Source organism: Corythoichthys intestinalis, chromosome 21 (assembly GCF_030265065.1).
Source record: "Corythoichthys intestinalis isolate RoL2023-P3 chromosome 21, ASM3026506v1, whole genome shotgun sequence".
Classification (NCBI taxonomy): Eukaryota; Metazoa; Chordata; class Actinopteri; order Syngnathiformes; family Syngnathidae; genus Corythoichthys; species Corythoichthys intestinalis.
In genome coordinates this window covers 6,394,286-6,416,803 of record NC_080415.1, presented here as the reverse complement: position 1 = coordinate 6,416,803, position 22,518 = coordinate 6,394,286, and the positions used below count along the sequence as shown (strand labels likewise).

The window sequence follows — 22,518 nt, the reverse complement described above, 5'->3', positions numbered from 1 at the left end:
ACTCAGATATCAACTAATTCATTCAGTTTTGAGCAAAATTATTATATTAAATTATCACTTTTCACATACAAAAAAATTACGAAGGGGTGACATTTATCAGGCCAGCCGGCTCTATCAATCAGGTGTCCCTTATTCTTATTTTCAGGGAGTTGGCAACCCTAATGGTGTCTCTCCTAACCAAACGTCTCCAAAATAAACAAGCATACATTACATACGTATTCTCTTAATGTAGGATTAAGCTAACGCCAGAAGCTAACTGTTTTGCCTAAAATGCTTTAGCAGAGGCAAAAACATTCATAAAAATGGATACCAAAATTGTAGTTACTCTTATCGAATATTATATCTTACAAGGACGTAATTGCTATTACTATATCTGTTTCATGAGCTGAACTTGGTTAATCTCATGTCTTCATTCGCAGTCCAGTCTATGAGTGTCCTAAAATTAAAGCAATGCTTCCCCTTTTTCTCGTTATCATAGCGTCCTACTAAGTGCCTTAAACTGATTTTGTTTTTATTTACGTGCAACATTTTGTGAACGGACACCTTGGTATCCCAACCCTTTACTTTGCTTTACAGTGGTATGAAGAAGTATCTGAACCTTTTGGAATTTTTCAAAATTTCTGCCTAAAATCACCATCAAATGTGATCTGATCCTATACACAGATGAAAAAACAGTGTCTGCTTTAACTAAAATCACCCAAACATTTATAGGTTTTCATATTTTAATGAGGATAGTATGCAAAAAATGACAGTAGGGGGAAAATAAGTGAACCATCACATTTAATATTTTATATAATTTTCTATACCATAAAATAAACCATAACATGGAATAAACCTTTCAGTTAGCATTAAGAACAATACTAATAGCACTTATAGGCCCATTGTCAATGAAACATCATTATTTAGTAAGGCGACAGCACCCTCTGGTGTACAAAAAATGAAAAAACAAACAAAAAAAAATTACAAACTGGGTGACGGCACTTGAGGTGTTTATTCTCGGCCGACGTGCAGCCAAGCTTGGCATTGAAGAGACAGGACAGAAGTGTGTACCCTCCTTTGTTTCTTTGAAATAAGTCAATGTTTTGGACACTCTGGTGCGCTTTTTTTGGCTTTGTGCCGCTTTCCCCACTTGCATACAGAGCATCCGACATTCTGAACTTTCCACGCATATATTTTTTTAACCCTTCATTAACCGTCGACGGGATGTTGTGCTCGTCGACGGATTTACGTCATCGATGACGTCGACTATGTCGACTAGTCGGGACAGCTCTAATTGTAACCCGCTTTTTTTTCTTTCAATCTCACTGCATTGACGATTTTTAAATCATACATATTTAACAATTTCACTGATGTATCTGTAAAACATTGTCTACAGAGGGGAGCCCCGGGGCCAGGACTGGCCATGGGGCAGTGCAGGGTCGGTTGCCGACGGGCTTACACTCACACGGGATTCACACGATTACTGGTTTCTAGATCACAGAGCTGATTTGTGCATACTCTACCCCTCCCACTCACCTAGCTTATCGACTCCCTCAGCCCCCTCCCCTTCTTTCCCTGGTCAACAGGCCCTCCAGATGGTGTCAACCGGAAATACATTTAGCTGACGTCAGTACCAACATATTTATAGTTAGTGTAGGCGTTCAGTGTATTTCTTGTCGTTGTTTGCGTTTCTTTTCTTTTCTTCTGTTCCCCCATAACCCCTTCCTGTTCGCTGCTTTGTCATAATAAACGAGGTATGTTGAATGATCACAATGGGAATATGTCATACTCTCAATGTGAAACATTAAAACTGTTCAGAACAACCGGACACTTCGACTTCCATTCTCTGTGTCAAACAGCTGAACAGGACAGGTTTAAAAAAAAAAAAAAGATAAAACAAACAAAACAAAAAAAAAAAACATTGTCTATGCGCTGTGAAGTTTTAAAAAAAAAAATGCTGAGGTATCGGATCGGGACTCTGTACCGACACGTCCTCAATTATGATTGGAACTAGTTTTTATCTCTAAAATATATAAACAAGGGATCATTTTAATCCAAATGTACAGTTAGGAAAACACACCTTCCTTTTTAACCCAGGAGGCTGCTGTATTTTCCATCGTGACCATTTGACAGAACAGGTCTCCAATGAAGCTGAGGATGTACTTGGCTGTGGTCTGGTCCAAGTGACTCTCCTCTGTTGCTCCAGGGATCCACATGGCAAGGGCCTCATCATCAAACTGATCTGGAGTGGAAAATCCATCCACTCGAATTATTCCGTTTTTACTGTAAGAAAGCCTGAAAGAAAAAGTATAAAAGGACCATAAGAAAAAAAAAGTCCACACATCAGAGCTTTAGGGCTGCAGCTATTATTTAAGTAATCGATTAATGTATCAATTCATTCGTTTGAATAACTGAGGAATAAGATTAGGAACATGTAATGCATTGCAGAATCAAGTTTAGGAGATGTAACAGGCTTGCTAAGATTCCACTTTCAAAAGAGCATTAAATGTGAATACAAAATAAAATTCCTGAGTGTTTTTTCAAACTATGCAGAGTTGCACTTTCATTTCACAAGAGCAATACACGCATTTAAAAACAAATTAAAATACTTTACTATACTAGCTACTGAATACCAGAAGTGGTATAAGAAAAAATAATAAATGAGGATCAATGTCAACAAAAGCTACCTTGCATTGCAAAAGTCTGCTAGCTTAAATGCTATAAAATGCTAACTTTTTTTTTTTTTTTTTTTTAATTGCTCTTAACAAATTGTTCAAACACATATTCCCAGGAAAAACTGCTGAATATACCGCTAAACTAAATTACGAATGCATAAACAATTCTATTAGGTCAAACAAAACACTGAGCAGCTAGATCCATGTTAGATGAGTTATGTCATATTGGCTGTTGCCGCTAGAGGGCAGTGTATCCTCCCAAATCAATAAAAGTAAATGCAAACACTTTCAAAACAAACCATTACAGCAACACACTAACCAAACAAATCCTCAAAGCAGCAAAATTTGTTTCGAAGCTTTTTTCTAACCGAATTACTCAAGTTAATCGATAAATCGCTGCAGCGCTACACAGCATGTTGAGCTACTACTTATCTTACTACTGCTATGAGAGTGAAAGGTTATTTGTCATACTGTATGTGTCCTTTGAATGGCTTGCAACCACAGTTGGCTAGGTTAGGCTCCAGCACCTCCGTGACCATCGGAGCGATAAGCAGGACAGAAAATTAATAAGTCTTGCTTATTTGTTTTTATTAGTTTACAGTTACTGGGTCAGTAATATGCTGTTAATGGATGTTAATTAGTAGTCTATGGAAGGTTGATTGTACAAAAAAATAAAAACGATCTAATACTGAGGCTATGTCTTGAAGGAATAGTATCTTTTCTCGTATTTACCGTTTGACTGTTTGTAATACTCTAACACAACCAATATAAAATAAATAGAATTTATATCATGGTTAAGAAAAACAAGCAGAATATATTTGATATTATGAACTGTTGGAATTGGAATGATTAGAACTTCCAGTGCCAAGACAACGTGCAGATAAGGACAAAGATACAGGACGCCTTCTGACCATGGAAGCCCAGCGCGCGAGTCATTCAGCTGACTGAGCAAGATGGACGCTGACAACCAGGAGATAGGCAAGACATCTACAAGACCATGTCTGCAACACCAAATCCCGAAATCAGCTCTTCAGAACAGTCCAGAACAAATGACGGGACGTCCTGGGCTACCACAAGGAACACCCGAAAACAAAAAGAACTCTTAAGTTTGATAGCTCAGCGCCTCTCAGACGCTGAGGCAAAGCTCCCACCTAAGTTGCATGACCCAGCAATGGTAACACACGAACTTGACCGCCCAAATCTGCAACAGAAGACCCAACCATACCCTTCTTCCTGCTCACAGCCTGCCCAGCTAGAGCCTTCAAAAACACTGAATATTTAACTAATCGTTGTCATTTTTCTCAGAATCTTTTGTTGACTTGTGATAAGGTGACCCTGGAACCAGTCGGCCTCCTCACCTCGGTCTTTGCTGTTTTGCCTTGCCGTTCGATCATTGTCGACCTGAATAAATTGTCAACTTGTGTTTCGAAGCCTTTTTCCAGCTTTCAAAATGGAGTTAGTACAAGGGGTTAAGAGTAAGGTGAACGCGCAGAGTTTGGCCTTTTGGCCGGGTTGTCGGAGTACCGTCGGCCCAGGTCGTTGGAGCTGTGCCAGCACGGTTTCGGCGTACGGCTGGCGTGATGCCGGTAACCTGGCCAAAAGGTCAGATTCCTTCAGTCTATACTAGGACGGATATTTTTTTTTGCCTTGTAATTTGGACAATGTTTTATACCTGTCCACACTACGTTTAAGGAGCGTTTACAAACGCCATGCTTGTCCAAACGACGCCTGCATTTGTTCAGACGACACCTGCGTCAAAAGGAGCAGCCTCATCGTCCGCGCAGGTCACCTGTGAACCGTAAGCTTTTAATTTTTCAGCGTTGTTCGACGTCTTCTCCAGACCTATAAAAGCGTGACATTTACAAGCTCTTTCAGTTGTAAAAAGAAAAGCAGGAAAGCAGCGTCTGTAACATTCGCCTCTGTAATGCCTAATGGCGATAGTGCGCTCTGTAACGTCACTACCTTTTTATTCGATTATTATATGGATAGCCTGGCTATGAGGGATGTCCCGATCCAATCACCTAATCGGAAATCGGGTTGATCGCATCATTTTTCAGAGGATCGAAATCAGGTTTTGAATTTAAAGAAAAAATATTCATGTTTTTCTGCTTCATGGTCATACAGCCTATCACTCTCCCTTCCGCTGCTTTTCTTGGTCAGCAGTGCCCTAGTGTTAGCTTTTTAATGTTAACGATGATTGACATTGGTGCTGCTTTGATCTTGCCGGAGAAGCTTGGTAGCTCTACCTTCAAAGCCCCGAATGTGTCAATCATTGTTTAGCTTGTTAAACACTAACGGTAGTGTGCTGTAGCAACTTTTTGTATAAGTGATAGGCTGTTTTCAGATGTGTGAGTGGATTTAAGTGGACTCACTCAATGAAGCATTTAATAAAGACAAGAATTTTTATACGTTATTCTTGTTTAAAAGTAATTCACATTATGAATGCGGCACAGGGGGACAGCAACATGTTTAAAATGTATTCTTTTTTTAGCAACACTTTTTTTTCGGTATCGGATAGGAACTCTTTATCAGCAGATTCTCAAAATCGGGCGACTCGGGAGCAAAAATATGCAATTGAGGTATCCCTCCTGGCTATACCAGGGGGTTTAGGTGTTCATGAAATTATGCGCCTGTCTAGCCTGTGGAATAAAATCTCCGGACAAGAGGTGCATTACTGTAGCCGACAATTCTTATAGTCTAACTCATTAGACGTTTAAGGCCTTCAGCTGTCTTAGTGTAGACGTAGCCAGAGAAACCTTGTAGTAGATTGTCATACAAAATGTGCTAAACAATTACCCATTGCATGAAGATACGAATGAAAAATAATGTTCATGTTTTTCTACAGTTGTTTACTACCGTAGCTGTTCGCAGCATGATTCAGTAGTGTATCACATCTACCTCAATTTCAAGATGTTCGAAGTGTGAATCTCGGCGTATGCCCTCTTTCCAGCAAGTAGGTCCTATCTATCGTAGATATAAATTATCTAAGGTTCAAGTAATCACTTCATTGCCACAAACAGGATAAAGGTCAGATAGGGTTAGCAAAGAAGAACTAGTAGGGATGTATAGGAGATAGAAAGAAGGATTGCAGTAGTAGCAGGTCTACAGTGAGGAAAGAAGAGTGGCAAATCCTCTTTGAGAGATTTACAGTTTGACCCCTGACTGCAAATGCTGCTTATCCGCTCACTCCGCTTTGTTTAATGACCATCCACAGAAAATGTGTGTTTTTTCGCAAGAAAGGATTAACAAATATGCATGTTCACCCCTCAAAAAATATGTACAATCATACATGGACAGCTTTGTGATTTTCTATCTATTTTCATACTAGTGTGCAGAGGTGGGTAAAAACGCGTTACACTTACAGTACCTGAGTAACGTGTGAGAAAAATGTACTTCTAAGAGTAGTTTTACCACACCGTACTTTTTACTTGAGTAAATTTGTGAAGAAAAAAAACACTACTCTTACTCCACTACTCTACAGTCATTACAATACAGATGTTGCAACCATTTTCCAGCTACTTCCCCTGCAACGAGCACTTCTGCCTGCTGTAGGGGAATGATGAGCCGAAACTCGCTCACTGCTAGGGGCTGGCCGATCGGTGAAGGCTGTCACCCTCACCCCCGTCTGTCACATGAGTTGGGGTAGTTTTGTGTGATTTACCATTTAGCACAACACTGTTATTTGTCATAACATTACCATTTATTTAGCAATTGGGGAAAAATACTTAGATAAAAATAATATCCTATAAAAATATTGGAACAGAGAGATTGTAACAATGATTACATTTTGCTGCTCTGTCGCATTTTTCTCGTTCTAAATCTTCCCCTTCAATGGGCTGAATCCTAAATCAGCTGAAATCGTGATCCTGCCAATGTCATCATCATCATCTTGTCATCCGCGCTTTGCCAAATTATTGTATATAGTCGAATCGTCTCAAGATATAATTTTAATTCACATAATAATGCTATTTAAGACTTTTTTTTATCCTGTCACAGGCACTTTATGACACTGATTAGCATAATCGCTAACTAGCTTAGCGATCCATGCTAAGCGGTCACGTCTCATCAACAAGGAATACAAAACAATACAATTGGCTTCATTTACTCACCTCTGACGGAGGCACATTGGCTTTAACAACACAAAAGACAGTCTAACTCTCGACACTTTGTAATACAGTATTATTGATTCAGCACCCCAACCGGAGTGTAGCAGTGAACTCTCTCTCTCTTGCTCTAATCGCACAGCCTCCCATTATACACAAATAAGGACCCAAACAGGAATGCTTATAGCGGCATAAACCGATTCTCATATTTGTTTGCAACTAATTTATTAATCGATCAGTTGTTGTAGTCTCAGTATACAGTATATATTAAGCTGAACACTAGACAGCGACTCTTACCGTCTGAAATAGTAGAAACGACAAAACACAGGGGAATGTGCTGGCTCTTCGCCTTTCTTGTTGCGGATGACCCTACACTCCCGACACTTTTGCAGATTGGGCCCGATCTCTGAACAAGAATCATCCTGGAGGAAAGACTCCCCCGTCTGCTTAAGCTTCTTCACCTTGCGCCAATCCTTCAGCACAGAACGAGGGATCCCATCTGGAAAGAACAGATGTTACTACATCAAGAGGAAAACAACTTTTTTCTCAATGACTTTGGAATTAAAGCGCAGCTTGCGTAAAAATGGAATATATGAAACAAAACAGATCACACGAGAGTAGATGTTAACTCAGCTTCATTAATGCCATTGTGGACACTCATCCTAAAACATGATGACAATTCAATGGGCATCGTTTTATCCGAAACAGAAAATTTCTCTGAATAAATGTTCTTAGCATAATGTGTTGTTCAATGTAGCTCCTTCAAATAGCGCCCAGACTGAAACTGAAAGGGTAGCCACTATGCATGGTTAATGACTTTGTTACAGGAATATAGAATGTTGTAGATTGAAGGTACTGAGAGTGCTTTAACATTGTCCCTTTAGTACGGTGGCCGAGAGGTGTCAGGCAAAAGTCCAAACACTTTGCAAAAAAAAAAAAAAAAAAAAACCACAAACCTCAATTTCAAATGCTTAGCAAAAGAAAAAAGCACGAATGCAAACTGCTACAGCACGATCCCCAATTGCAAAAGCACGATTGCAAATTGGCAAAAGCACGAACCCCACTTGCCACAGCGCGAGTGCAGATTGCCGCAACACGACAGCAAGAAGCCCAAGAGGAAGACCCGGAAGTGGACTACATTTCACGGAAGTTGACATGAGGAATACAACTCCAGCCCTCCTCCTGCTATCGTGTAACCGCAACTCATCATTTCCACACACGTACAGAGCTGGAAAACATAAATTACATAATTCGCTCAAACATATAAACTATGTGTGCTTGGTGACCATCTTTACGGACCTACGCAAGTCACCCCCTCCCTCCGTCAGATGCAAATTTATATAAAAATGATGTTTATCATTTGGGCTGTAAAAGTTTTGTGCTGCTGTCATTTTATATAGATATACAGTATATACAGTATAGATATTTATAATTCTTTTATAGGTAAATTTAAGGTCAGCTAGCCCCTCATTTTGATTAAAAATTGTGTTAATCGTTTGTGCTGGAAGGGTTTAGTAGATATTATGGTGTTATTGCGATATTAATTTCAAGTGGTGATGTCACTTGTATCTTTACCGTAGCCTCGCTCCCACGGCTAATGGAGCGTACAAAATCGCTCATCAACAGAGGGGTGTCCAAACAACTAGCACGAACATAGCACAAATGAATGGTATCACTTCGGGTCCATTTTGCAGTAAATGAGGGGCCGAGGGTGACGTAATCCCTCAAAATTAATACCTCAAGCCGCCCTCAATACAGCAAAACGGACCCGAATTTGTTTGTGCTATGTTGGTGTTAGTTGTTGGGACACTCCCTCTGTTATTGAATGATTTGGTACACCCCATTAGCCGTGGGAGCTAGGCTACGCCTTAGCTTAATTAAAGACACCTATACCTACCTTACTTATAAAAGAATTTTGACTCCGTGAAAGTCCATAGAGATGGTCACCAAGCACATATAGCAATATTCAAAGTGTAAATGTGGGAGCTAATTATGAAACTTATGTTTTCCCGCTCTGTATTTGTGTGGAAATGATGAGTTGCGGTTGCACGATAACAGGAGGAGGGCGGGAGTTGTACAGTGCCCTCCATAATTATTGGCACCCCTGGTTAAGATGTGTTTTTTAGCTTCTAATATATATTTTTTTTAATTCAAATAATATGGGACCTTCAATACAAGTGCATTTATTCAGTGGGGAAAAAATCCCACATAAAGAAATAATTATTTGACATCAAATAATGTGTTCGTCAAACCTTTTCTTTTATCCCAGGCAATAGGCCCTGAGGGCCCTCAGAGGGCGTGACTCGCCAGTCATTCTGACAGGTGAGTCACGCCTTCATCCATCAAAGGTTTGACAAATTTTATATGTGTAGGCAAAATGAACTCTGTACAACGCAAATAATGTGTGTCACAATTATTAGCAAACCTGGTGTTAAACATTTTAACAAACCCCTTTTGCCAACAAAACAAGGTCTGGGGACTGAGATGGCCATGGGAGGAGCTTGATTTTGTGTTTGGTGAACCATTTCTGTGTAGATTTGGCCATATGTTTAGGGTCATTGTCTCGCTGAAAGACGCAGTGACGACACACAGTCCCAGACTTCAACTGGGACCGTGGCTTTGGTCAGATGAGACCAAGATTGAGCTTTTTGGAACCAAACACTCTAAGTGGGTCTGGCGGGCCACGAAAGATGCGCATGCTGAAAAGCACCTCATACCCACTGTGAAGTATGGGGGTGGGTCAGTGATGCTGTAGGGCTGTTTTGGACAAACCAGGACATTTTAAATCAAAATCTGTTGCCCTCTGCCCGAAAGCTGAAGATGGGTCGTCACTGGGTCTTTCAGCAAGACAATGACCCTAAACATATGGCCAAATCTACACAGAAATGGTTCACCAGACACAAAATCAAGCTCCTCCCATTGCCATCTCAGTCCCAAGACCTTGTTTTGTTGGCAAAAGGGGGCTGTACAAAGTATTAACACCAGGGGTGCTAATAATTGTGACACACATTATTTGATGTCAAATAATTATTTCTTTTTATGGGATTTTTTTCCCCACTGAATAAATGCACTTGTATTGAAGGTTGGATTTTTCTCTTCTTTTCCATTAAGGTCCCATATTATTTGAATTTAAAAAATATATATTAGAAGCTAAAAAACACATCTTAACCAGGGGTGCCAATAATTATGGAGGGCACTGTAGTCCTCATGTCGACTTCCGTGAAATGTAATCTACTTCCGGGTCTTCCTCCTGGGCTTCTTGCTGTTGTGTTGTGCCTATTTGCCATCGTGTTGTTACAATTTGCTGTCGTGTTGTGGCTATTTACATTCGCGCCGTGGCAATTGGGGTTTGTGCTTTTGCCAATTTGCAATCGTAATTTTGCAACTGGGGATCGCATTGTGGTAGTTTGCATTCATGCTTTTTTCTTTTGCAAAGCATTTGAAATTGGGATTCGTGTTTTTTAGTTTTGCAAAGTGTTTTGACGTTGCATTTCGCCTGACACCTCTCGGCCATCGTACTTTAGTCATACATTTGTATGTATCAATCAATGTACATTGATTGATGTTGGTTGCATATGCTGTCAATGAAGGTAACAAATAATGTGTTGGAAAATCAGCTAAGTTAAGAGTTTAGGACTAAACTTGCAACATTTTAGTAATCACCATTTGCAGTCTTAAGTAAATGCAACAACATGGCAATAAGGAGAGATAAGTGATACAGTTTTAACAAAGCCACCGTTTCCAAAAACGGTAAAATTGACTTCTGAATTGACTTCTGTTACAGTATGCCATTTTCTTAGGAGCTTCCCTTGTCAAAGGCCATTAAGTGATCCAATACAACTGAGATATTGGGGGTATAAAGGGGTCTACGTTGAAGAACAACAACAAAAAAATCAAAATAAAAAACAATTTAAAAAATAAATAAATAAAATCAATAAATAAATAACATTTTTATTAGTAATGTCCCCGATCAGATCACATGATAAGAAATCGGGCCAATTGCACCATTTTTAAGAGGATTGGATGCAAATGACATTATATGAAAAACAGATCAATAAAAACAATATAATGTATCACTTTTTTGGGGGAAACTTGTACCATGGCTACCTGAATTAAGTGTAGGCTACTGCTCAGTGGTAAGGTGGCTTGTCTGTGACATGATTTAATGTTCACAAATCTCATAAATAGGAAAACGAGGGTACTAGATATTATGTACTTACTGCTACTGGCCATTTTGAGTTTGGTCTTCTCTTTTGCAGATCTAAAGATTCCGTTGGGTTTTAAATCATCCTCTTCCTTTTCATTGTCTCCTTTTTTCTTGGCCATATCGTTCTGTTTCTTTTTATAAGTTGGTTTGGGCTGCCGCTTAGCTCTGCCCTCCATTTTGCTCTCGCTGGTATCGGAATCATCTCCCCCGCTCTCTGAAGCAGACTCATACGTTCGTTTGCTTCCTCGCCTTTGTGAAGAAGAGGCTTTCCTTTCTTCCGCGACTGTTGTTCCACCTGTCTTCTCCTCTGAGAGCTTCTCTCGATCTCCTTTGCTCGCAGTGTCCTTACTAAGCTCCACCTCACTGGATGAGGAGGCGCTGAGATTGACGGTACACGGTTTTATCATCTCTGTCATTGTTGTAGTGTTGCTGATGTTGGGCAACTTCTCAGATTTAGTATTAACTGAGCTTGTAGCAGTTGTGTTCCTGTCCTCCTCGGAGTGCCGTGTTAACCAGGCTTTTTTCAGTTTGTGGTAGTTACTGGCCTGCCCGCTACTCGTTGGCGCAGCCCCAGAGGACTGGTCATTGTGCAGGGGACTGGATTTTCCTGGTGTTGTTCTACCGCTTGTTGAGTTGCTGCTACTGCTATCGACTGAAGATGAGGTTTGGCTGAAGGCAGGAGGAGGGGTGGAGTTGTAATTTTTTTCAGCGGGATCCACCATGGGAGAAGTGTATCCGGTCGTGACAGACGCCGAAGTAGTGCAGAGGTTGCTTTTAGATTGGGCTGCTGCCAGTGCAGCTTTGTGCTTCTTGAGGTGGACAAAAGAGGGTGAGTAAGCCTGACCGGCGGCAGCACAGGAGCTTGGTCTTGGGGTTTGATTCGGGCTGGGTTGTGGTGTGCTAGATGGACTAGGAAGAGGCAAAGATCCTCCTGGAGATGAAGTGCATGATCTCACGCCCACGTGTTGCTCTCCTGGCGCATTATTAGAAGATGTTGAGTAACCCAACTCAGGAGCAGTTGCCTCACTTATACTCTGTATAGATGATGAAACAGCAGTCCTATGAACAGAGTTTATAGCACTGGCTCCCATTGTCCCCTGCGTGGTACATATAGAAGTCTTTTTATATTGTACGTAAATGTCATCCAGGTTGGAATTGGGTTGAATGACTCTGTTAGCTCCATGATCTCCTGATTTTTGACTATCCCCATGAAGCTTGGATGAGGAAAAACTCCCCAAAGGTAATTCCTTGGTGATCATTGCACCTGATTTGTTTGCAGGATTGTCAATCTTGACGGACATGGGTGGACGAACAATGACGGATGCCATTGCAGATTGGGGCTTAGCTTTCGACACGCCTCTCTCTCCAAAGACGAGCGCTCTTCTGTCTTGACCACCTCTCCATCCACCTAATGATGTATTCTCCACACTGACAGCCGAGGCAACAATGGCAGTATTTCCATGACCTTTGATATCCCTGAGTTCTGGCAGTAAAGTGGGAGGTTTCTGTTGCTCGACTGATGTTTTGCTACCAGCTGTCGCCAAGGTAACCGGCTGGATCGGCGTCAGGGTCGGTGGCGATAGACGTCCACCGTAGCAAGCTCTCTCCCTTTCCTTTTCTCGTTCCTTTTCTCGCTCTCTGTCCGCCGCCTCTTTACGTTCCATCGCATGCTGAGTGGGTGGGTGGAAGACCGGTGCTCTGTGAAGTGATGGCATCGCCCTGAGATTGTGTTGCGGCTGTTGAGGGTGGTGATGGTGGTGGTGATGGTGATGCTGTGGGTGGTGGTTAGAAGCTGAAGATGTAGATGAAGAAGGAGAAATAGCAGGGCTGCAGCGCTCCATCCTTTCGACAGCTGTGTGGTGTTGGACTAGCATTGCCTGCTGGTTGAGCTGCTCAGTAATTTTACCCGCAAGGCCTTCACCACCTTCTGGATGGTGTTTAATTAGGGGAGGTGGCCTGGAGATGGACACTTTGGCATTGTAGTTGCCAAGGGACAGAGCATTCTGGCTCGAGACAGCCGCACCAATAACCCCTTGAGCGCCGATTGACACTTTCTTATAGTACGAGCTTAGCTCTTTGGAAGGGTACAGTCTCGGAGGCTCATTTATAACACTGTTGGACAAAGTGGTAAAATAGTTGCTCTTTTCTGGCTGGATAATATGGGGATGGATGTGGCCTGCCTTAGGACTAAGGGAAGACAGAGCTGGTATCCTGACAGGAAAAGTAGGATCTCTGCTTCTCTCTCTGTCCCTGTCAATCCCAGTTTCATTTGAGCGTTGAATCTTAGCAGTGAAAGGGGCCACTTCGATGCTCTCCTTCAGGATTTGACGATTCTCCTCTTTGTACTTACTGGCTCGGTCCATTGCTTGAACACCATCCTTAGGGGAAAAGAAAAATGTGTTATTTTACAGTTTCAATTGGAATGGTTGTTTTTGTCAAGGATGATGATCACGAAAATATTTCGTTAATGAACAGTTTTTCATGACGATGACGATACGATAACCAGGCAGAAATGTGTCTTGGGAGACTTAAACATGACGAGACAAATGAAAGTTGGCGTCTCACGAGATGACGAGACGAAAATTCGGCATAGTTTCCATCATATGCTCACAATGGGTGACATTTTCCTTTTGTACACGTAGTTGGTCAGCCTGCATGGCAGTAATGTTTTGGTCGTGTCACTTATGTGACATGTACTGCGGGGCAGGACATGACACCCTGACTGTCACTGGTGACCAATGTTCCCTCTAAGCTGCGCGTGTGAGCATTCGGGCACTGCTTGCACATACTCAACTCGCAAGAAAATCCATGCAGGCACAAAATAAAATTCAACAGAAACGTATTGTAGCATCACTAGGACTACTGTTCGTGCCGCAGTGGTGTGTCAGCGCGACACTCCTATTGGTGCGTTCCATACGGCAATGAGATGCTCCTATTGCTGCGTTCGATACAGCAACACGATACTCCCATTGGTGGGTTACTACAGCACAATTTTGTAGAGCTGTGAGGTTCATAAACTGCATACCTGTCAACCTGAGGCTGTTGGCAATCTTACAAATAGTGACGTATGCCCTTATAAATTCTTACAACGTTGTATATAGCGTGCACTATGAAACAAAAGAAAAACTATTTTTAAAATAATATGAATTTATTGGTAATATTGTAACATATAACCTGGTGCCATCAAGCTACATCATGATTACTAAAATTTAACAGTGACTTTTGTTATATTTGTATGCAGTGCTTTTGGCAATTTCTATCATGTCTTTTGATGGCTGCACTTCATGGCACTTCAGCTCGCAATTCAGTTTGACTTGTAAGTAGTTCGTTAGTGTGTCCAATTATAAATTAAAAAGGTCAATTGATAAAATGAACTTATCGATGCAATCTTTGAGTCAGGGAGCATTTCTTTTGCTAATTCTGAGAAGTGATCAGCAATAGTTGCGGGCAAATTGTGTTGGGCAACAAATTGGCAGAATAAAATCTCCGCTTTCGTCACTTTTCATTCTGCAGACTTCATCTTTATGACCAGTGTTGTTAATCTTACTTTAAAAAAGTAATTAATTACAGTTACAAATTACTTCTCCCAAAAAGTTATTGAGTTAGTAACTCAGTTACCTGAATGTAAGAGTAATTAGTTACTTGGCAGAGTAAATGGTGTTACCTTTCATGTTTATTTTTTTTCATTTAAAAAAAAAACAAAAAAATATTGGAGCCTCCTAGCCTAGCATCGCGTTTGCTAGAGCGTCACAACAAACAGTCTTCTCTCTCTGTGTCTGACTTTTCTCGCGTCATTCAACCAACGTAGTAACGCATAGTAATGCACATTGTCTCGTTGCCGAAACGGTGTCAAAATCCGAACGGAGAAAAAAAACGTAATGCACGAAAAACGTAGATTTTGAACGTACGGCTTACACATTTAAAAATCAGTGCTCACTTGTACAAATTACCCTGAAACCGTACAACTTGACAGGTATGTATCTGGGTGGGTGTGGAGAAAAATAAGAGTGAAAAGTGAACGACAGTTTCAAATGTAAAGTGCGTTATAAATAAAATGTATCATCATTATTATTATTATTATTACAGTCCTGTGATGATTTACTGAAGCAACGTTCCATTGCCAATCTCTGCAAGCGCTACAGTATTAATTAATCAGAGGTGGGTAGTGACAAGTTACATTTACTCAGTTGCATTTTTTTTGGGCAACATTTTGAGAAAAATGTACTTCTTAGAGTAGTTTTACCACGCAATACTTTTCACCTTTACTTGAGTAGATTTGTGAAGAAGAAATACTACTCTTACTCCACTACTTTAGGTTACACTAGAGTCGTTACATTTTTCCTGTTTATAAATAGTGACTTTATATTTGCCAGAGATGGTGACAGTGGTCTTAGTTGCACCAATGAGACGTCGCAACAATAACCACATGACTCTATTATAACATGGACAGGAGATTTTTCATAGATTTGTCAGATTATTTTTGTATCATCTTTTTGGCCTAACATGGTCATGTAATAGGTTATAGTACAGTATAATAATAACAGTTCATATAGATGAAGTTGTGCTAAGAAAAAAAATATACCATTATTTTAAAAAATCGGAGATTGTAAACAGTTTCTCATAATTTCGGTCATTACTTGAGTATTCTTTTCAACGAGTAATTCTTTACTTGTATTTGAGTCCACTTTTGAATGACTAATTTTACTTTGGTAATATTATTTAGAAGTAACGCTACTCTTACTCGAGTGAAATGTTTGGCTACTCTACCCACCTCTGTAATTAATTGATTTTAGAACTGATATAATGTAGTTACTGTAATTTTTCGGACTATAAGGCACACCTGACTATAAGCCGCCACCAACCAAATTTGACACGAAAACGGCATGTGGTCATAGATAAGCCGCACTGGACAATAAACTGGAGCTGTCCTCACTGTATTATGGGATATTTACACCAAAAGATATTAACCGGTAAAACTTTATTAGGCAGCGGCATCATAAGACTGCCATGAGACCAAATGTACCACCATGAAGCTTTGAACCAAATGGCTACATAGCTTCATTGCTTCAAGAAGCTTCATTTTAGAGCTGAAACGAATACTCAAGCAACTCGAGTAACTCGAGTTTAAAAACTGATCCGAGTAATTTTATTCACCTCAAGGAATCATTTAATTTTACCAGCTCTAAGCATCACGTTTTGCCCGGACTACTTTTAATGCGGGACAACGCGCTGACGTCACGTGGGTAGAGGAAAAAGCTATTAAAAAACCAAAACAAAACAAAACAAAAAAACGTACTGCCGCTGACAGCCGCTACAAACTATGCCGACATTGCTAAAAACTACGCCCGCAGGATGCTAGTGTGGTAGTAGGTAGTGTCCGATGCGTCTCATAGATATCGCATGCATTTAGGACTACATGCGAAATGACAGACTCGGCTGCGTCCGGGCAGCGTTAGTTAACAGCCACCATCTTTAAGCAATAGACTTCTCATCGCTAATAAATATACCGTTACTGTCACTCGCTCACGTAACGTTAGCCCTTTGGCCCTTTATAATTGCTCTTTACCCCCCAAAAGTGTTTTATCCGATTATTCGATTAATCGATAGCATTTTCAGTCGATTACTCGATTACTAAAATATTCGATAGCTGCTGCCCCACTTCATTTGGGCATAACTGCTCCCTTGGGGTACACAGTCAACCTCTGCTGCCACCTGCTGTCAACACTGTTGTCATCCACCATGCCTCCTAGCATGCATTGCAGCGCTACAGATGTAAATAACAATCAAAATGTATGTTCTGTGCTAATTATTTCTTCAGTTACTCTACCAGTTGTTTCATTAATTACGAGCTCTGGTATTTAGTAACATTTTATCTGACAGTGGCGCCATAAAATTGTCATACGACCATCATAATTATGACATGACCCTGCCGTGAGCATTAAAGAATGCTTATGACGGATGTCATTTTGTGTCATCCGGCAAATTATCTCACTTTTGAATAAATGCAAAAGATCCAAGCCAGACATAAATGAAGTGTTGGTGACATAATTTGCCGAATGTTACTTCATGACATCGGTCATAAGCATTCATTAATGCCCATAATAGTGTCATAATTATGACGGTCTTATGGTAGTCTTATGACGCTGCTGTCAAATAAAAGGTTACCTATTAACCCAAATAACCCAAAAAGTAGCGGCTTATAGTCCAAAAACATAATTGTTTGGTGTACCATTTTGCAATGTAAGTTATGTACAACAGGTGTGCCGTCAATAATACGATACAGTTCATTTCAATTTACGCAGCCACTCACAGCATTGACAGTGTTGCGCATTAGCAGGGTTGCTAACAATTACGGATTGCGGGGGACATCCTGGAATTTAGGAAGCTCGGTTGGTACCGCCAGTGATGCCAATCAGAACTTCCTTAATCCGTTTTGACCATCAATGGCACTAAACCAGAACATTCACAGCCAGTCTTAATTCATAGGTCAATTAATGTTTATTTTTGGGCATTTACAGGTCACTTTCTGATGATTTTGAGTCACTTCCTGTTCATTTGGAAGACATTCCAGTGCCACGTCCTGTTCAGTAACATAAAATCAACAGGAAATGACCTAGAAATGCCCCAAAATCAACAGGGATGCGGACAAAAGATTTCCTGACCCATGTATCAATAATTGTTGTATCGCCATATCGTGAGACTTGTATCGCAAGTTGTATCCTGTCGCGAGCTACCCAGAGGTTCCCACCCCTAGTGTGGTTAATCGAAAATGACTGAATTAATGCAAGAGTAGCATACCTGTGCACTAGACAGGCGCCCCTTGCTTTGGTGGTCCAAGTAGAGGCGGTGAAGCTGGCCATCTTTTCCAGTGATGCTCATGCTACTATCTGCAGGTTCCTGTTTTAGCTGGGCCAGTGTCATTCTCATTGGATCCATAAAGCTCCTCTTATCCACATCCCTACAAACAGAACATGCATTATAAAAGTCTTTTCTATGATATATTAAATGATTAACTGTTTCTCATAGCATTAGCTTGAGCAATCAAGGTAAGACAAAAGCAAAAAAATAAATACAAATTGAATGAATCAACTCACTCTTTACGAATGTCCACACCGATCTTTGACAGAGGTGGACTTGCGTGTGTGTTGATTTTAACTGACGGGCGGTGGGCATCAGCACTGGCAGGTCTTACAGGAACGTGACTCAGCAAACCCAAACTGTCATTTACACTAGCAACAGCTTGGTGCAACCATGGACTGGCTGTGTTCTGGATATGAAAAGGACATTACAAAGGTCTGAGTAAGAGGGTGAATTCACAATCATGAATCATTCGTATTCATTTGGATGCAAGAGTCAAAATTATTTTTCGAACAGATCACGTGACTAGCACCTTAAACGGTCATTTGCTTTGCTTGGCCAAAACCACTCGAGGACTGAAGAGGCAAACCTAAGCTTTCCAAAGCGACAACAACTACTGAGCAATAACCAAGGATTGAAAATGGGGACCATGAAACGCTAGAGACGACCGTCAAAATGGTGAGTGGAGTTTAAATTACTAAAGACTAATTGTACAACAGAGCCACCACCGGTGTCTTGCCGATGTAGTAGTTACCCCCGTCAAAAATTGTATCCCCTTGCTGTGGGAGTGCGTACACACACACACACACACACACACACACACACATTAGCTATGAGTTAAGTCAACTTAAAGAATTAATTGAAGCCATAAAAGAACTACAGTTATATATTTTGGACACCGACGTTCATTAAACTGGAGAAATTCCATACAGGACTTGAATTACAATAAAAACAGTTATAGGTCATCCTGTGAGTAAAACAGTAAAACATGGCCTTTCCGTACGTATGTTACGTTATACGACAGGGGAAAAAAAAAATTGGGGAATGGATGGGCCATGTTTTAAAACCTAAACGATAACTACATCACCAAAACACGGAAATTAAGCAAATCAGTGCAGCGCAGTGGCTCCGTCCAGGGGATACCATTTTTGACGAGGATAATTACATTGATGGGCGTACCAGTGACGTGCGGTCAGGGGAGGCAGAGCCTCACCTGTCATCATGACAAAAAATAATTATAACATCAAATTTATATTAATATTTGTTCACTTATTTTTATGTATGACTAATTTCGAACATTTTTTATAGTCAGAATCACTGAATTTACCTATTTCCTGTTCAAATAAAGAAATGAAACGAGAGGTGCGGCAGCAACGGGTAAAGCCTCATCTCTAAATGCGCAGTCCATCACAAACTGGGTTGATACATGCAATTGGAGAGTGCGGGTTGCCGTATATCTGCATGTCGCCATTATAATGTTTGCAGATACGTTTATTTGACCTGATTTTCCACAGTCTGGCTAATGTCTTTAACCCTTAAAGTTTAATGTTTGTTAGTTATTTAGTTTTGCTGATGGGGAAAAATAACGCAGTGAAAAGGCTCAGGTTGCGGCAGATAGTACCCTGCCGCACTGAAAGGGGGTGTACGTGAGCCAACGGGTACTTGGCGCCAGGCGAGTCAAGTGCACTGCTGCGAGCCGTTTTGTATTTTGCTCAGTCGGACCCCCGAAATGGAAGAGGATTACATATCTAAGCTTAAAAATTTCTCTTAATTGGACTTTCAGTCAAAAGTGGACGTGATTACCACAGGTAAAACCAAGGTCATAGCTAAAAGGCTTGCTTCAAACTACGGGACAGAAGATAACTCGCTCTTTTCAATCGGAGTGGTACATCCGAAAAGACTGGCTATGTGGCTGTCCTTCGAAAAATAACCTTAGCTGCTTTCCCTGCCTTTTGTTCTCAACTTGTGCCAATGTCTGGACTAACACAGGATATTGTGACATGGAAAATTTACCACGAAGCCTCAGCAAACATGAGAGATCGACCACTCACATTCAAAGCTAGATTGCATTAAAAACTTTTGGAAGCTCAAAGATCGATTTGGCTTTTCACAAACAGCGGATGCTCAACGTTAGCATCCACAATGCTAAGGTAAAGGAAAACCAAACGATTTTGAAAGACCTCATTAATGCAACCTGCTTCCTAGCTAAACAGGAGTTAGCATTTCGTGGTAACGATGAGAGGGCAAGCTCTTCTAATCGTGACAATTATGTGGAACTATTACACGCTTTTGCAGGGAAAGATGAAAGGTTAGCTAGACTTTTGGACATATCCACTGTTTTCTGGCTTGTCAAATAGAATACTAATTGAAGCAATCGTCTCCATTAAGTTGGAGAGACTTTTAAAACTAAAGGAAAATAAGGAGGACTTTTACAACAAAGTAAGGAGGTTTTTGTGGCGAAGGACAGGCGCATGGACTTCACCTACGTACAAATAAAGGTAAGACCACAAACAATTTTCATTTCAATCTTTTAATAAAGAGATTAGACTAAGAAAAATACAATAGAATATTTAAAAACTAAAATTTGGACTTATATAAGATATTCTTTGTTCTTCTTTTCATGCTTTTTGTTGAGCAATCTGTTTTAAATTGATTAAAGTATCAGAATTAAAAGTTTTAAAAACAACTGAATGTTTCACTTAAGGTCAAAATTGAAATCTGTGGTTTTGTACACCACTCTTTACTCTCATTCATGTTGCATGAATTATAGAATTGTGATGGCCAACACATGGAGGGTGTAGAGGAAATACATATTATTTTCTTACTTTTACGTATCTGTAATATGTACCGTGTGTTCGTGTATTGTGAAGAATGCTGAGATATTAAATAACCACTAGCCAATTGAATAAGCTACCCTTTTTGGTTTATATATTTGTAAATATGACACTAAAGGAGCCAGTGCCTCACCAACCATCAACCTCACCGCACGTCACTGGGGCGTACCATATTCAATGGATGACGATCTTGGCGAAAAGTATAGCTGTCCTAAGCAGCCTGATTTAGAATACCCCTCAAAAATGATGGGAAACAAAAAAACTCAATTTTAAACTTATTATTATAAATATTCTTGTAAGTTAATTTTAATGTTGACACTGCGTTTTGGGGTCATCAACATGTTGTGCCCCCCTGCCTCAAAAGTCAAACTCCACCTATGTGATATATCTGATCAACCGTGCATGTATATAGAGGCAACGACGAAGAAGCCGACGAAAGAGAAGAGAAAGGCACCAAGAAAAAAGAAGAAAAAGTCAAAAGTGTGGGAGCATTTCAAGCTGGACACCAAGGCAAACACTGCTTCATGTATTCACTATGAGACAGCCCTTACAACTACTAAAGCATGTCTTCAATACTGCAGCTCCACCGAAGGCACCCGGTTTAATCTGAGAGCGGAGGAGCGATACTTGGGACAAGGTAAAATTAACGTAGCGCTAATAAATAAAATTTAACGTTACTGTACCTTGCTAACGTAACGTTAGCCCTGCGAAGGGCTAGGTTTCTATTAATTATGACTACTGTTGATGACTGGCTAACTTGTCTTTCAAACAGGCTTTATTTAATTTGTAAGAACACAGCATTGTAGAGTGATGTCGGTGTAAAATAAAACATAATAAAGCTAACTGTCAATTTTAGCTCAGTAGTCATTGATGGATAAAACACCAAGTAGCACTGGTGCCTAATGTGCTCCTATACAGCAGTTATCATTCATATATTTTGAACACTGCAAAAACTCAAAATCTTATCAGGACTTACAAATTTAGACCAACTTAAAACTTAAATAGAACTTAAAATTTGCTTTTCACAAATGGAAATTCAATTTAAACACGTGGGGAAAAACACCTAAAACTTTTAAATGATGTGTGTTATCAGGTTAATGACATTTTTAGATAAGAAATAACATTTTTTTTTATATAAGATCTTGTTTTTTGAGTGAAAGCAGCGAATTTGTTTTTTTTTCTAGTCAAATCTCAGATGCTATTGTTGGCTGTTCTCAACAATGTACATCTAAAATAAAGACACTGATTTTCTAAAAATGTTCAATTCAATATTAGGTGAAATATCTTGTTTTTCTCATGTATATTTGTAGTTTCTCTTTACCTAAAAAAAATGTTTATCCGATTACTCGATTAATCGATGGAATTATCAGAATACTCGATTACTAAAATATTCGATAGCTGCAGCCCTAGTCACAAAATAAACTTCACCGAGGTGTGAGATCAAACAGCTTGAAGGTTTCTTCTTTTCTTTTTGATGGATTTTTCAATACTGTTCTTGCCAATCCATTTATTGTGAAGTCAGTAGAATGTAGTTCACAGCACAATGACAAGTTTGCATCCCACTTTTGCAAAAGCTCGATAGCAGAAGCACAAACACATACAATATGTACATACCTTTTGGAGAGATGCCTCAGAATTAACAGAAACTGGATTTTCAGGGTGAACCCATTTGGCTGTGGGTGGTAGGTTGAGGCCTTGTTGGTAGGAACTTGGTGTTCCGTTGGGATACTGCCAAATGATCGGGTAGAGGCCCAAACCTGCAGCTCCAGTATGAGGCTGGGTGAGTAGATGCGGAGGCGGGCCTCCCTGACCCTGAAACAGTCAAAGTGGTTTCAGTTGACCAATAAAATATACACAGTAAA

At 40.2% G+C, this 22,518-nt stretch overlaps 1 protein-coding gene across 2 annotated transcripts in view; it reads right to left on the bottom strand.

The window, feature by feature from the left end:
* Positions 1-22,518, bottom strand: part of jmjd1cb (jumonji domain containing 1Cb) — a 238,873-nt gene that overhangs the window by 22,769 nt on the left and 193,586 nt on the right. For both annotated transcript variants that reach the window (XM_057825761.1, XM_057825762.1), the window contains 6 exons: positions 22,271-22,468; positions 18,059-18,231; positions 17,763-17,922; positions 10,978-13,342; positions 7,055-7,256; positions 2,060-2,274 (listed from right to left, as the gene is read on the bottom strand). In XM_057825761.1, coding sequence (XP_057681744.1) covers positions 2,060-2,274; positions 7,055-7,256; positions 10,978-13,342; positions 17,763-17,922; positions 18,059-18,231; positions 22,271-22,468 — 3,313 coding nt within the window. The remainder of the gene's footprint in view (positions 1-2,059; positions 2,275-7,054; positions 7,257-10,977; positions 13,343-17,762; positions 17,923-18,058; positions 18,232-22,270; positions 22,469-22,518) is intronic.